The sequence below is a fragment of the Toxorhynchites rutilus genome, chromosome 2 (assembly GCF_029784135.1).
Source record: "Toxorhynchites rutilus septentrionalis strain SRP chromosome 2, ASM2978413v1, whole genome shotgun sequence".
Lineage (NCBI taxonomy): Eukaryota > Metazoa > Arthropoda > Insecta > Diptera > Culicidae > Toxorhynchites > Toxorhynchites rutilus.
In genome coordinates this window covers 39,242,681-39,258,307 of record NC_073745.1, presented here as the reverse complement: position 1 = coordinate 39,258,307, position 15,627 = coordinate 39,242,681, and the positions used below count along the sequence as shown (strand labels likewise).

The 15,627-nt window shown below is 41.0% G+C and overlaps 2 protein-coding genes across 4 annotated transcripts in view; both read right to left on the bottom strand.

The window, feature by feature from the left end:
* LOC129770018 (uncharacterized) overlaps positions 1 to 15,627 on the bottom strand; it is a 198,772-nt gene that overhangs the window by 111,303 nt on the left and 71,842 nt on the right. The gene's annotated exons all lie outside the window — the stretch shown is intronic.
* On the bottom strand, positions 2,655 to 5,125 carry LOC129770020 (mucin-2-like). Its single transcript, XM_055772597.1, has one exon. The coding sequence runs from the start codon at positions 5,102 to 5,104 to the stop codon at positions 3,011 to 3,013; it is 2,094 nt and encodes a 697-aa protein (XP_055628572.1). The 5' UTR covers positions 5,105 to 5,125; the 3' UTR covers positions 2,655 to 3,010.

The window sequence follows — 15,627 nt, the reverse complement described above, 5'->3', positions numbered from 1 at the left end:
ATATAGTGGTTCTCAGATTTTCGTGAGCATTGGTGAGCATTCCATTTTAGGGTTGTCATAAAAATCACATTTTTCCTCTTTTTCCAACAATATTTTTTTTCGAAAATTCATAACTTTTGAACTACTAAATCGATTCAGATGATCGACATATCAAACTAAAGCCAATCACTAATACTACGCATGCATTTGAAATATGTTCTCGTTATTATTGATTGTATTCGTTTTTTAATGTTTTCATAGTCTCGGGTTCAAGGGCGCTATATTTTTTCATATTTTTTCTGAAAAGCTGAGGATTTTTCACATAATATATGGCGAAACCAGAGAGGCGTTTTTTTCTACGTTTTTGAGTTATGATTTTTCAAAGTTAACCAATGGTTCGAAAAATTTTTCCTCTTTTTTTTATTTTTTGGTGAAACCAAATGAACTCTGCGTATCCGAAAACATGCATTTTGATACCAAACACGATATAAACTGAACATTTTGAACTTTGCCCCCTTGCCCCTCCCCCCTTTTGGTTTTTTGGTGGAACCGAGTTGAAATATGAACTCTGCGTATCCGAAAATATACATTTTGATACCAAACACGATAAAAACTGAAATTTTACATTTTATAAAACATGTTGAGTCATAAGAAAGGAAGTAAAGCTAACCTTTCGTTGATTGATCACATAGTTAGGATTCAGGTACACATATAGAAAACATATACCGTCGATGAGGATGAGAATGGATAAAAGAAGGTAGTTTTCGAACTTTTTGTTGAATTACTATCGTAAATTAGAGTAAAACGCAATTCTGAATACGTAGATATGTTCTCCAATGATGAACTTACGAGTGTTCTGGAAATTGTTGAGTAGTATTAATTTTTCACTGAACTGTAACTTTCTTCGTTTTTTACTCAATCTCACCCCCATAGACGGTACAAAAACGTTGCGTTGCCGATTCAGTTAAGCTTCGTTTGAGCTTGCTGTTTTTGGCAGAACCGTGATTCAAATTCATATTTCGATCATTCTACAGGACTGTTACACGACTTCGTTCGACAGTTCCCAGGCAAGTATTATGAGGTATTAAATATCATTTGCGGTAAATCAAACTTAAAGTTGCATTTCAGTTACCCATTGCATTGTTATCCATAGCATTTTGAATACATAACTGTTGTAAATCAGCATACATAATGCTACGTGAATACTTATTGTCAGTAATCAGAATTCTGATTAGACATCTGCATGCAGGGGACAACAAATTTGTAGTTAGCAGTATAGTGTAAGTGTACCAATTATGGAGGACATATGTCACCAACTTGCAGAAATTGGCGAATAAATACACTATTTTAGTTCAAAAGTATACTTTTTCTAGCAGTTTGAACTCTGTTTTTGGAGATTCTCACTGACATTTCGATGATCAATTGACTAAATTGTATAAAAAATGTGTTTGTCACTTGTCACTTCCATGTACCCATTATGGTAATAGTGTTCCCGAAGTTTCGCAATGAGTGTAACTATAGTCGGTGTCACAAGGAAAAAGTGTTAATGAGATTCAGTTAATACTTGAATAACAAAACTGGAGAGAATAAAATAGATTCTTTCTGTGTTTTAAAAAGATTTTGTAGATTAACACAGTGTTTTATTAACCAAGTCAATAGTAAATCCAATTAACCTTATCAATCAGCATTCATTTGATTCCAAGAACGCTCCTGCAGGTCATTTTACTACGGAAAAAAGTTTTGATAGAATTAAAAATTTCCCTTTTTCTAATGAAAGTTTAAAAATTTCCAATTAATTCTATACAAGACTCATTATTCATTATTCATTATTCGGCAATTTTTGCCTAATGTTTTCTTTTGCTTTGATCGATATTCTTGATTGACTTTCTCTTACGATAACCATGCACATGTTGAAACATGGACAATTTCAATTCAGACAGATTTTGTGCAACATAATTTCAAAATGCTAGAACATCAACCAATTATTTGTATTCAAAATTTAAAAATCAAGAACTTCCGGGATGATAATCTGAGAGGGGGTACACTTAATTAACTACAAATTAAAAAAGAATTTACCGGTTACCGGCTGCTCCTCGTTGACTAGCCTCTCTGCTAGCTGACAAGAGAATCACAAAGGCGTGAGGGTTATGATGCAGTTTTATGCTTTGCAGCGATTCCGTACAACCCTAATAGGAACAAGGCAGATTTCGATATTGCGATAATTGACACGTAGATGTTAAATTATGTCAATTATGGTAATACAAAAATACATGTCTATTTCTATAAAATCGTATAAATTGGTCGAATCACAACATCAAGAAGGTTGTAATATATGCGTATACAGTGTGTTTGCATCAAAACAGCCACTTCACAGCATAAAAATCTCTTTATTTTGACCGCATATTTCTTAGCAAAATGCTAAGAAGCAAGCATCAATGGGACACACTATATTCAAACTAAATTTTTCAATTAAAGAACAATGCTTTGCATGGAATCATGTACCAAAATCGTCGAAAAAGAGATTTCTGATGTTTAAAAATCATATTAGAGCCTTCAAAAATAAGATATGTTTTCTAAACTAGTAAAAGACTCACTCGTATTACCATGATACGTACTATTGCGATTATAGGTACTTCAACCCTAGTAGCTTTATATTCTGACAAAAGCGGTCACTAAATAGCATATGCAACTGATCATATGTTGATTTAAATGCCTATTGGTTATTGCTAATAATATTGAATAACGAGTGTTTCAATATACTATTTATTTCATAACTTACAATTACCCTAGTTATTTACATAAAACCCTCAACATGATTTTTTTCTGCTACACCAAATACTGTCATTGCTCATTTGATGCTCAAAAAAACTGTAACTATTTCGATTCACTGATGGCTGATGGTGTGTTGGACAATGATGCGTGGATCAACTGGAGATGTGTCACGGAGTGTATATATTTACATTGGCAGATTTACGTAGCTTAACCGAACATTAAATAACCCTAAAATTCTAGTCTGACCTCAACTCAGTATTCACTCACAGTCACTCTCCACGATTCTCACCTCCATCAGGACATCCTGCATCGGGGAGTCCCATTTGGAAACCCTCCCGACGATGGGTCCGGTTGTGGATCGCCGTGTCCGTTTCTGCTTCACCCTGGTGCCGGTGCGCAAGGTTTGCGTCGTGGGCATGCTCGTGGTGCTTGTTGGCTCCGGATGGATCACGCTGGTACTAGGCCTTCGGGTACTTGGGACTCGTGTCGTGGGTACGGTCGTTAGGACGGTCGTAGTTACCGGACTAAGATTTAGCGTTGAAGATGTTGTTGCTTCTGTTGTGGTCATTATTTTTGTTGGTTTTGTGGTAGCTGGACTTAATCTGGTACGTGTGACCGTTACAGTCGATGAGGTTTTCGGAAGTATTGTTGTCGGTGATACAAGTTCGATCGATCGCGGAACATGCGCGGTAGTGGTAGTAGTCATAACGGTTGTAGAGGGGATTAACATAGGAACACGCGTTCCTGTGGTCGATGGTTTTGTATTGGCCGCTAGTCTTGACAGCATCGTGGATGTTGAATTCGATGGAACTGTTGACGGATTTGTTACCGTCGTCGGTATTTTTATTGTTGATGTTATTGTGACAGTTGGGGCTACGGTAACCGACACTGTGGCTGTTGACAGCTCTGTGCTTGTATAAGGCTTTGTGACCGCGACGATGGATTTCGAGGCCGTCGTTTCTTCTGTTACTGTTTGCGTTGATGATGTGGTAGCTGTTGAAGATATGTTTGTAGTGGTTTCCCTGCTTGATGGCAGCGTCATGGCGGATCGCGCCTTGGTAGTTGTAGGACTCTGTGGTAGCTCCGTAGATGAGATACCTAACGATTCATTAAATGACGAGAGAGTACTAACGTTTTCGAAAGCGCTACTCTGTGTGAAGAGTACGGTCGTTCTGGTATCGTCTCGGACACTGAACTCAGATGATAGCGTTACTTCCTCTGTGGTTAACAAAGGGGGTGTTACGGTAGTCATCATTTGTTCATCCAACCTCTTAGCTCGTGTTGGGTTTGGTTCGATTTCTGTCGTAGTAACTGTTGTAACTTCAGGCTCAGCAGTTGATTCTGTAGTAGTATCTGATGTTGAACTTGAGTCGATTTCGGTTGTGACAACTGTTGTTATTTCAGGCTCAGCTGTGGTCGACTCCATTTGGCTGCCAGGTTCGGCTGGAAGAATAATTGGAGGCAACACAATGACGGGGACAGCTTCATCCAGAAACCCGGGTAAGGATTGACCATCGTCAATCAAATCATCCGAATCGGTATCGGGTTCAACAGTATTCTTGACGGGTCTGTACAGCACTTTACTGAACCTCACGAACTTATGGATGTGACTGACAAAGGTCGGGAACACAGAGTTGAAGCACTCGTTCGCTACGTGCGATGCCCGAGTACAGCTATCCAGCGGCTCCGATAGCACTCGATCCACACATTGCGCCGTTTCCCGTCGCATCTCATCGTCCACTTCGCGGATGGCAAACTGCACATAGATTCGATCGAAGTCAGGCCCAACGTCGTCACGGTAAAGCCCCTCCCGTACCATGAAACACCTCAGCAGACACCTTCCTTCCGGTACATTCAGAATGCCATGCTTCGCAATCTTCGCGATCCGACTTCGCGAGATCGAAAGCATCGATATACACTTGCGCAAGTTCTGCTGATGATGTAGATCGGTGAACGGAACGAAAGCTGGCACCTTGGGTTTCAGCTGACCGTACTGATTGTCGTAGCACTTCATGGTGCATGTCGCCCGCAGACAGCTCTTTCTCAGCGGTACCTTCGAAGCGATCTCCTCCAAACAAGCCCTAGTTCGATCGTAGTGATCCACGTCACCCGCATCCGGGCAGTAGAAGCGGTTTACGGTCACGGCCGGAAGTCCCACGCCATCCTTCCAGTATCGAGCGATAACCCCCCGACAGCGGGTCGCACAATCTCCGCAGGCATCCCTGCTCAGGTACCGATGGCACTCGCGATCCAGCTGGCGAAGGCTTTTGAACGTGGCACGGTGCGGATTGCCCCCGAGGGCGGTGGGACACTCGAGTGCGACCACCACCAGCAGCGGCACGAGAAATCTCATGGAGATAGCGTTCAGTTCCTCACGCGTATTGTACAGAACTGAGCCGGCGCCAATGGAGTTTGGCATTTTTACGCGGTTGTGACTCAATTTTGGAGGCACGTACGCGCAAAAATTGCTCACGGATGATAAATTTGGCGACAGGAAGAGGAAGGCTGGGACACGTAGCGAGTGATTGCGACTTTGCGTCGGGGGAATTTGGTTTGTCATAACAACTTCCAAATGTTGACTCTGGTAGAATAAAAGCCCCGTCGTCGGGTGGTGAGTGACGGCAGTCATTACGAAGTAACTCAGTTGTGCCCACTGGAGGCGGAATGTTAATTTTTGGAAAAGTTCACATGAATATCTATGAAGAGAAGGGAACTCCGGATTAATATTGGCACAGCGAAATCGAAACTGGCAATTTTCACCAGAGCAGTTCGCGTATCGGCTGATGCATATGTAGCACACAGACGGGACGGGACCGCAAGTAACGTTTATCGCAGAAATCGTAAACGAGGAAAAAGGCATAACTGAATCTAGCGTTTGCACGCGAGACTTACTTTTTCTCTCTCAAACTTTTCCCTCAACGCCGCAGAGGATTACTGTTATTTGGGGGAATTTAATAAGAAAGTTACACAGCGCGACTCGGGCCTAACTTTGGAGCGCGTGTTGTGCGAATCACGTCGAAGCGCACGGGTACTAAAGTGGCTTATTTATTTCTGTTTTGTTTGCCACCCTTTTGGTGGGCAGTGTTGCGTTGCCGGCAACCAAGAATGGTGGCATTTAATTGTGCGCGGGGCGTTTCGTGCTGTTACACCATCAGGGTTGTAGCTGATCGGTGCCTAAGCCGTAAGCAGCGGCTTGTTATGAAACCACTTGCTGAATATCTGTTCATCAATGTTTATCAATAGAAATCAAGAGCATCGAACAAGCTGAGCGAATTCCAGCATGGTGCCTCACACGGTGTGAGGTATTACGGCTCCGACATGCATCGATGCGTTAACGAGAGCCGAGAACTGGGGAAAAAGTTCGTGTTGAGAAGACGAATTTACTGATTTCCTGCCAGATACCGGCGATGTTTTACGTCAGTTTCGGGGGCAGTCATTCTTTCTTTTCTATTTTTGTCCGAATGGGATGCTCGATATGCGGAAAAATGTGGGTCAGCATGTTACGAATCATATGCCTGGTGAGTGTTGAAGAGGAAGAGAAAAATGCTTCACTTTTAAACCGAAACATTATTATGCTGTTATGGATGTAATGAAAAGGACGGAACGGAACAGTTTTCGTAGTAAGTAACACGACATTCAGACTAGAACGTTTCAATATAGTTTCCGGATAAAGTATTGTCCGCTTAGAATCCATACGCGTTGTATATTTTGTAGCGGCATGCTCAGTGATCGATACATGACATTTTTCAACAGCGATTTTATTATACTGTAATCATCTTCGGGTGGTAAAAGTTTCACTGCTTCTCGTGCAGTCAGAAGTTATTCCAGCTGGAAGAAGAAAGAAAAAAATTATCTTCCACACTCACGTTGAAAATCTACTACAGGGATACAACGAGCTGACTCAATACTAAAAAATACCCCTGACTTGCATGTATTCGCGAACGAACAAACGTGATGAATTGTAGAGGTTTTTAACTTTTCAGTTCATAATGCATTATAAGCATTCGAAATACGGGTAGGGTTAGCACACAAATCGGCAGAACAAATGTATGGGAAAAAGTAAATTCTTCCAGTTTTCATGAATTTAAACCGTCTAAAGATTAGCGAATTGTAATGTATAGCATATCAAAGAATTTCCGATTCGATTGGTATACAATACACGTTAACTTTATTCCATAGAAACGTGACCTGTTCTCTGATTTGACACCCTTCCTGAAAGACGTAGTTCTACGTCAAAAAACTCAACCAAATTAGACCTAATATCGTCAAATCGAGAAATGGCTGTTTTTGAATGGTAGCTGAAAAAGAAATATATGGTGACAAGGGTTGCAAACCTCTCAATGTCATTCGTATCTCGAAGGAACTAACTCAACATTTTTCTGACGTTACCGAAATTACACGGATGGGGCCAGACAAACTACGAGTTGTCGTCTCAAGCAGGACCCAAGCGAACAAAATAACGCGCTGCGACCTCTTTGCGATTGAGTATCGTGTATACGTACCCTGTTGCAACGTCGAAATAGACGGCGTAATAACCGAAAAGGGTTTGACCCGAAAAGAGATAATCGATGGTGTCGGTCGCTTCAAGAACTCCACACTAAAAACTGTGAAGATTCTTGCATGCGATCGACTGAAATCTGTGTCACATAAAAATGACAAAAGAATTCTCAATCGGACAAACTCTTTTCGTGTGACTTTTGAGGGTTCCGCCCTTCCAAATTACGTTGCAATAGGGGCACTTCGTTTACCTGTTCGATTGTTTGTACCCCGGGTAATGAAATGCAACAAATGTATGCAACTCGGTCACACGGCCGCCTATTGTTGCAATAAAAAACGTTGCGCAGATTGTGGAGAGAGCCATGATGAGAATCCTTGCGCGAAAGAGCACAAGTGTCTTCATTGCGGCGGGACTCCTCATGATCTTATTCAATGCCCGGTGTACAAACAACGAGGGGAAAAACTCAAGCGTTCCTTAAAGGAACGTTCCAAGCGGACTTTTGCAGAAATGCTTAAGAGTTCCGTGCCAACGACACAGGACAATCCCTACTCCATTCTGCAGAACGACGAGCCTGTTGCTGACGCTCCCAATGCCGGATGTTCCGGTACATCGCAGGGTGCCATCAGGAAAAGAAAAATTACTTCTTTTCCATCACTCCCCAGAAAGAATACCGAAACTTCCCAAGTTGGAATGAAGCCTCGAACTGAACGTGCTGAGAATAGGCCGAAGCAAGTACCTCCCGGTTTACGTGGTCATGCTACCAACCAGGGGTCCTCAGCACTTCCCGGAACAACAACGAACACGTCTGTTCCATTTTCGCGGTCGAAGCAACAGCCACTACCTGGCCTGCTTGCGCTTTCAGACCTTGTGGATAACATTTTAAATGCTTTAAATATAAATGATCCTCTTAAAAGCATAGTATTATGTTTGCTTCCGGTCGTGAGAACATTTTTGAAAGAAAAATGTGGTTTTTTAGCAGCGTTCATTTCCCTCGATGCCTAATTCAGCGCAAGAGGTCAAGGATTTGACCACTGTCATACAGTGGAATTGCAGAAGCATCATCCCTAAACTAGACCAATTTAAATTTTTAGTTCACAGTTCTAACTGTGATGTATTTTCTCTCTGTGAAACATGGCTTTGTTCAGCCGACGAGCTGAATTTTCACGATTTCAACATTATTCGCCTAGATCGTAACGACTCGTTTGGTGGCGTACTATTGGGGATCAAAAAACGTCACTCCTTCTATAGAGTCACTATCCCATCGATTACAGGCATTGAAGTTGTCGCTTGCCAGATACAAATCAATGGCAAAGAACTCTGCATTGCTTCGATATATATTCCTCCCAGGACTACTGTAGGCCGCCATCAGTTCTTTGATATTATCGAGGCATTGCCGGAGCCGCGGTTAATCTTAGGTGACTTCAACTCCCATGGAACAGCATGGGGGTCACTCTACGATGACAACCGTGCCACGTTGATTTATGATCTGTGCGACAACTTCAACATGACAGTTTTAAATACTGGGGAAGCAACTAGGATAGCCAACCCTCCTGCACGGGCAAGCATGCTAGACATATCTCTCTGCTCTTCTTCATTATCCCTGGATTGCACATGGAAGGTAATCCAAGATCCCCACGGTAGTGATCACCTACCAATAATTTTATCGATCGCCAATGAATCAAAATCTAGTGAGTCAGTCGATATTGCGTATGACCTCACGAAGAATATTGACTGGAGAAAATTTGCAGAATTAATATCTGAAGCAATCATTTCGATGCATGAACTTCCTCCCCTTGAAGAGTATAATTTTATATCAAGTTTGATTTACGATAGCGCACTTCAAGCTCAAAAGAAACGTGTACCGGCTACCACTTTCCGACGTCGTCCTCCATCACTTTGGTGGGACAAGGAATGTTCAAAGGTCTACCTTGAAAAATCATCCGCTTTCAAAAAATTCAGGAAAACTGGATTAGTGGAATGGTTTCGAAAGTACCAAGCTCTAGAAGCCAAACTAAAAGGTCTGATTAAAGCAAAAAAGCGTGGATATTGGCGGAAATTCGTCAATGGTTTGTCAAGGGAGACCGCTATGAGTACTCTTTGGGATACGGCTAGGAGAATGCGTGGCTGGAACCATACCAATGAAAGCGAGGAATACTCTGACCGTTGGATTTTCAAATTTGCAAGGAAGGTTTGTCCCGATTCTGTTCCTGCACAAAGCGTCGTACGCGATATTCCGCTCCAATGCGATTATGAGAATTTTTCGATGGTAGAATTCTCAATTGCCCTCCTCTCATGTAACAATTCAGCTCCGGGGTCGGACAAGATTAAATTCAACTTGTTGAAGAATCTTCCCGACTTGGCAAAACAGCGTTTGCTGAACTTGTTCAACAAGTTTCTGGAGCTGAATATTGTCCCGCATGACTGGAGACAAGTGAGAGTGATAGCCATACGAAAACCCAACAAGCCGGCTTGCGATCACAACTCGTATAGGCCGATTGCAATGTTATCCTGTATTCGCAAATTGTTAGAGAAAATGATTCTACTTCGTTTAGACAAGTGGGTCGAAACGAACAATTTGCTGTCAAATACGCAGTTTGGCTTCCGCCGAGGTAAAGGGATGAATGATTGTCTCGCGCTGCTATCTTCTGAAATCCAAATCGCATTTGCTCGCAAAGAACAAATGGCTTCCGTTTTTCTCGATATCAAAGGGGCATTTGATTCAGTTTCCATGGAAATTCTCTCAGAGAAGCTTCATAATCGTGGACTTTCACCAATTCTGAATAATTTCCTGTACAATTTACTGTCAGAAAAGCACATGATTTTCTCTCATGGCAGCTCGAAATCTACTCGTTACAGTTTTATGGGCCTACCGCAAGGCTCCTGCCTAAGCCCCCTCTTGTACAGTTTTTACGTCAATGATATGGTTGATTGTCTCACTAGAGACTGCACGCTGAGACAACTTGCAGACGATGGAGTTATTTCCATCATGGGTACTAATCCCGTCGCTCTGCAAAAGTCGTTGCAAGATACCCTGAACAATCTGTTCACGTGGGCCCTCAAGCTGGGTATCGAATTCTCTACGGAGAAAACTGAAATGGTCGTTTTTTCTAGGAAGCACGAACCCGCCCAATTCCAGCTTTACCTATCCGGCAAAACGATCCAACACTCTATGTTTTTCAAATACCTGGGTGTATATTTTGATTCTAAATGTACCTGGGGGAGACACATTGCGTATTTGAAACAGAAATGCCAGCAAAGAATCAATTTTCTCCAAACAATAACCGGAACATGGTGGGGCGCCCATCCAGGAGACCTCATTCAGTTGTACAAAACAACGATATTGTCAGTGTTAGAATATGGCAGTTTTTGCTTCCGATCAGCTGCCAGGATTCATATTCTCAAGCTGGAGAGGATACAATATCGTTGCTTGCGTATAGCCATGGGGTGTTTGCATTCGACACATACGATGAGTCTCGAAGTTTTGGCAGGAGTACCCCCGCTTACTCTTCGGTTCACAGAATTATCCTACAGATTTCTCATCCGTTGCAAGATCATGAATTCATTGGTGATTGATAACTTCGAAAATCTACTCCAACTGACTCCTCAGTCAAGTTTTATGTCTTTATACCATGAGTACCTTACCCACAACGTGCACCCTTTACCAGGCATCTCCAACCAAGTTTGCTTCCCATACTTTTGCAATTCCTCTGTCATTTTTGATCTGTCTATGCGACAAAAAATCCATGGAATACCAGATCACCTACGCTCCAATGTTATTCCGTCGATATTTTCGGAAAAATATGGGAAAGTTGGATCTGATAAAATGTTCTTTACTGACGGTTCATACATAAACGGGTCCACTGGCTTCGGCATCTTCAATGAAAATTCCAGTGCCTCTTTCAAACTCAAAGATCCTTGTTCCGTGTATGTCGCAGAAATGAGTGCGATATACTATGCTCTAGGGATCATTGAAACACTGCCCATCGACCATTATTTTATTTTTTCAGACAGTCTCAGCTCAATAGAGGCAATCCGCTCAATGAAGGTTGATAAACGCTCATCTTATTTCCTAACAAGAATAAGACATCTATTGAGTGTTTTGGTCGAAAAATTATTCAAGATTACCTTAGCATGGGTTCCCTCTCATTGCTCGATTCCGGGGAATGAGAAAGCGGACTCGCTAGCTAAGGTGGGCGCTTCAGAAGGCACACTTTTTGAAAGGCAAATTGCCTATAATGAATTTTTTCACATTCCTCGTCAGGACACACTCGTTAGTTGGCAGCGCATGTGGAGTGAAGATGAGTTCGGTCGTTGGTTACACACGATTATCCCTAAGGTCTCGACGAGTGCATGGTTCAAGGGATTGAATGTAGGTCGTGATTTCATTCGCGTGATATCTCGGCTTATGTCCAATCACTACAACCTAAACGCGCATCTCTATCGCATTGGGCTCGCAGCAAACAATCTATGTGATTGTGGCGATGGCTACCACGACATCGAGCATGTTGTCTGGTCGTGTATCCGGTTCCATGCTGCTCGCTCTCAGCTCTCTAGAGCACTGAGAGCACAAGGCAGAAAATCGGATATCCCCGTCCGGGATATCTTAGGTAGCCGGGATCCTGATCTTCTGCTTCATCTATACCTGTTCCTCAGAAACGCCGATGTCAACGTTTAATGATGTTTCCTTCGTTGTGTCCCCGTTTCATATCCCTCCTATCCGATCGATAAACTTTTACTTAGTCGCGGCAATACATACACACACTCTTTACAGATGCACGGACCGAAGTTTGCGCAGTCCACTGATCATTCAACAAGAGCCAAAGGTTGTATCGCTCATGACAACTCTACACGAGCTGATGATTGCGCCGGCTAGTGACCATTCTATCCTGGATTCCTCGAGTCGAGAAAGACGCACCACGCTAGATATGGGGTACAGACTAGGGAGCGTTGCTGATTAATGGTCAGCTGCATCCCAATAGGAAGTAGCCCGTGTCGGGCATACGTATAGAGCATCGAAGACTGCAACATACCAATTATGAGAACACTTGTAATACTAACCTCGAGCCAACCGCGAGTAATCGGTTACATATTACTAACATAGTTGTAAGCAAACATTGTAGAAAAATTGAACTCCCGGCCCCGTCAGGCTAACGCCACATGTGCCTTAATAAAAAATATATTTTGGAAAAAAAAAAAAAAAAAAAAGGGTTGCTACAGAGATGAAGAGATGGTGGAAGGGCCGATCAGATTGATCAACAAAGTATCCAAAAGCTGAAAATCAGATCAAAATCGGAATACTTTTAACCTTTATTTGGTGCTCCCGTGGCCGAGGGGTTGGTGTTACACGTTGGATTCCCGTTATGACCGGGGGATTTTTCGCCAATGAATGTTCTTCCGACTTACACTGCACTATGGTCCAGGAGGTGCATTTAAGTGGAAATTAGCATCTAGAGCTCGACAGTGATTCTCTAGACAAAAACTGTCTTCGACAAAGTTGTTACATATAATAGAGCGCTCATTTTTATGTTATCGAAAATAGGGTGACCAAAATTGTCGATGAAATGAAAAATCTAACTTTCTTATCTTTATAGATAGAGGTAAACATAGTTCGACAATATTGTAGCCCTGGTTATTTTAAGTAACTTTGTGGAACAATATTTCTTTCTATCTCTTCAAATAACCGATATAACGTTTTTTCTCTAGATTGAGTTAGGGTTACCATGAAAAAAAAGGTTTTTTTTGCTCTAACTTTTATATGTAAAATTCTACATCAAAACTGTCTTTGAATGATCTTTAGAGCTTTCCAATCCACGCATTTTACGGTGCATAACTTGTATGTATCTTAATGCTACTTAAAGTTATTGATGTTTTTTCCCCGAAAACACGAACTTTTCATTTGCTTGTCGTTCTTTTTGGGGCAAACATAATAAAAAATTATTGATAGCATTTTAAAGAGCACATTTGACTCCACATAAGGTGTGGAGTCTCTTCAAATAACGCTATATCGGTTATTTGAAGAGATAGAAAGAAATATTGTTCCACAAAGTTACTTAAAATAACCAGGGCTACAATATTGTCGAACTATGTTTACCTCTATCTATAAAGATAAGAAAGTTAGATTTTTCATTTCATCGACAATTTTGGTCACCCTATTTTTGATAACATAAAAATGAGCGCTCTATTATATGTAACAACTTTGTCGAAGACAATTTTTGTCTAGAAAATCACTGTCGAGCTCTCGATGCTAATTTCCACTTAAATGCACCTCCTGGACCATAGTGCACTGTGGCCACGCGTATTCTAGAACTTATCACTCAGAACACATCACTACGTTGTGTCCCGATCGAGCAAAGGGGTCAGTAATGAATTCAATGAACTTATAAAACTTATGAAAATGACTACGTAATAAGCAATTCTCCGTTGAGACGGTGAAGTACTCTAAGAACGTTAGTGCCATCGAAGAGGAAGAACCTTTATTCTGAGCCCACAATATTTTGATTTTATCAGAAATTCATGAAAAGAGGACCCACCAAAAATCGCTCTAAAATTATTCCTTCTTCATTCTTATGAATTAGACTCGTTTTTTTTCCGCCCATAGGGTACATCATTCTCATTTAAGGTGATTAAAAAATTCAATTTTTCGGCAATTCTGTAGAACATTGCATTTTGAACCACTTTTCCCCTTCGATCTGTTATCAGCAAATGGAAGATGCTTAATACCTTACTTATCAATATCCTATTAATGGGCTTTTTATAACTGATGATCACTCACCAATAGCCGATCAATCGGATGACATAGCGATAATCAGCGTGGCCAATGTTCCAGTTGAAGCTGGATTCTTTCTGTTTTTTTTCTCTCGATTCAGTCAAACAGGTCAATCTTAAAATTTTCCAGTTTTTTGAAATATTATCCAGTAATATTTCAACTGCATATAGTTTTTTTTATATGTGTGCTTAACACTAGGTTGCCCAAGCAAGTCATTTTGACTGTTTTTCAATTACAATTAGAAAAATAATTACTTATAACACAATTTGTGAAAAAGCTGTGACTTTTTGTACAACCTATTAATACGTTTATTATTAAGTTGTACAAACAGTCACAACTTTTTAAGAAATTGTGTCATAATGTGTCATCTTTTTTTTCTAATTGAAATTGAAAAGCAGTCAAAATGACTTGCTTGGGTAATCTAGTGTTAAGTTTTACCCTTTTTATGTGAAACTGGCTGACCCGGTAAACTTCGTCCAGCCAAAATTTATTTTTCGTTATCACATCAACGTTTTCGTACGTTCATGGGTCCAATCGCAGAACCGTTCATTGATTGATCTTCTAATCTATCCTTTAAAATTATTTTTTACTATAAAATTTCAGTACTTCTACCAAAACTCGACATTATAATATCAGATTAATTTCAGACACAATTCTCGTGCAAGATTTTTCGTCCACTTGCAAATAACATATTTCCCTAGATCGTACATTTCCCTTCTCGAGTTTTCGGCCATCCATTTTTATTTATATAGATAAAAGACGATATAGTAGTGCGTTTTATCACATTAAAATCCATTTCCACTTTCGAACGAAGATCAATTTCATTACCGCAAACATCAAATGGAGTAACAACGCTTGTCAATATGTAGAACATATTCGAATTGAATTTTTCGTATATTCCCATTTTCCTTCAGAGATTCAGAAATTCAATTGTCATGTTTGGTTGGAATATGTGTATTATTTTTATGGAACCCCCTCTCCATTCCAGGGAAGTGAGGGGTGTCATACCATTATAACATCATTTCTCATACCCTCACATCCCAAATTTGGCTCCATTTGCTTCATTAGTTCTAGTGTTATGCAGAAATTTGTGTTTCATTTGTATGGGAGCCCCCCTTCAGAGAGGGGAGAGGAGTGTCGAACTACCATAGAAACTTTTATCGATCCCTAAAACCTCTATACGCTAAGTTTGATTCCATTTGTTTGATTAGTTCTCGAGTTGTTCAGCACCCTCTCTCCTCCACCTCTTTAGAGAGGGGAAAGGAGTATCAAACCACCATAAAAACATTTATTGTTCCCTAAAACCTACATATGCCAAATTTAGTTCCGTTTGCTTGATTAGTTCTTGAATTATGAAGAAAAGTATGCTTCATATGTGTGGCAGTCACTCCCGGCCTCCCCCCCTCAGAGCGACAGGAGGATTTATTGCATCCTAAAACCTCCATATGCTTAATTTGGTTTCATTTGCATGATTAATTATCGAGTAATGCTGAAATTTGTGTTTCATTCCTATGGCAGCCCCCCATTAGAGATGGGGAAGGAGTGTCTAACCACCATAAAAACATTTATTGCACCCTAAAATCTCCATATGCCTAATTTGGTTTCATTTGCT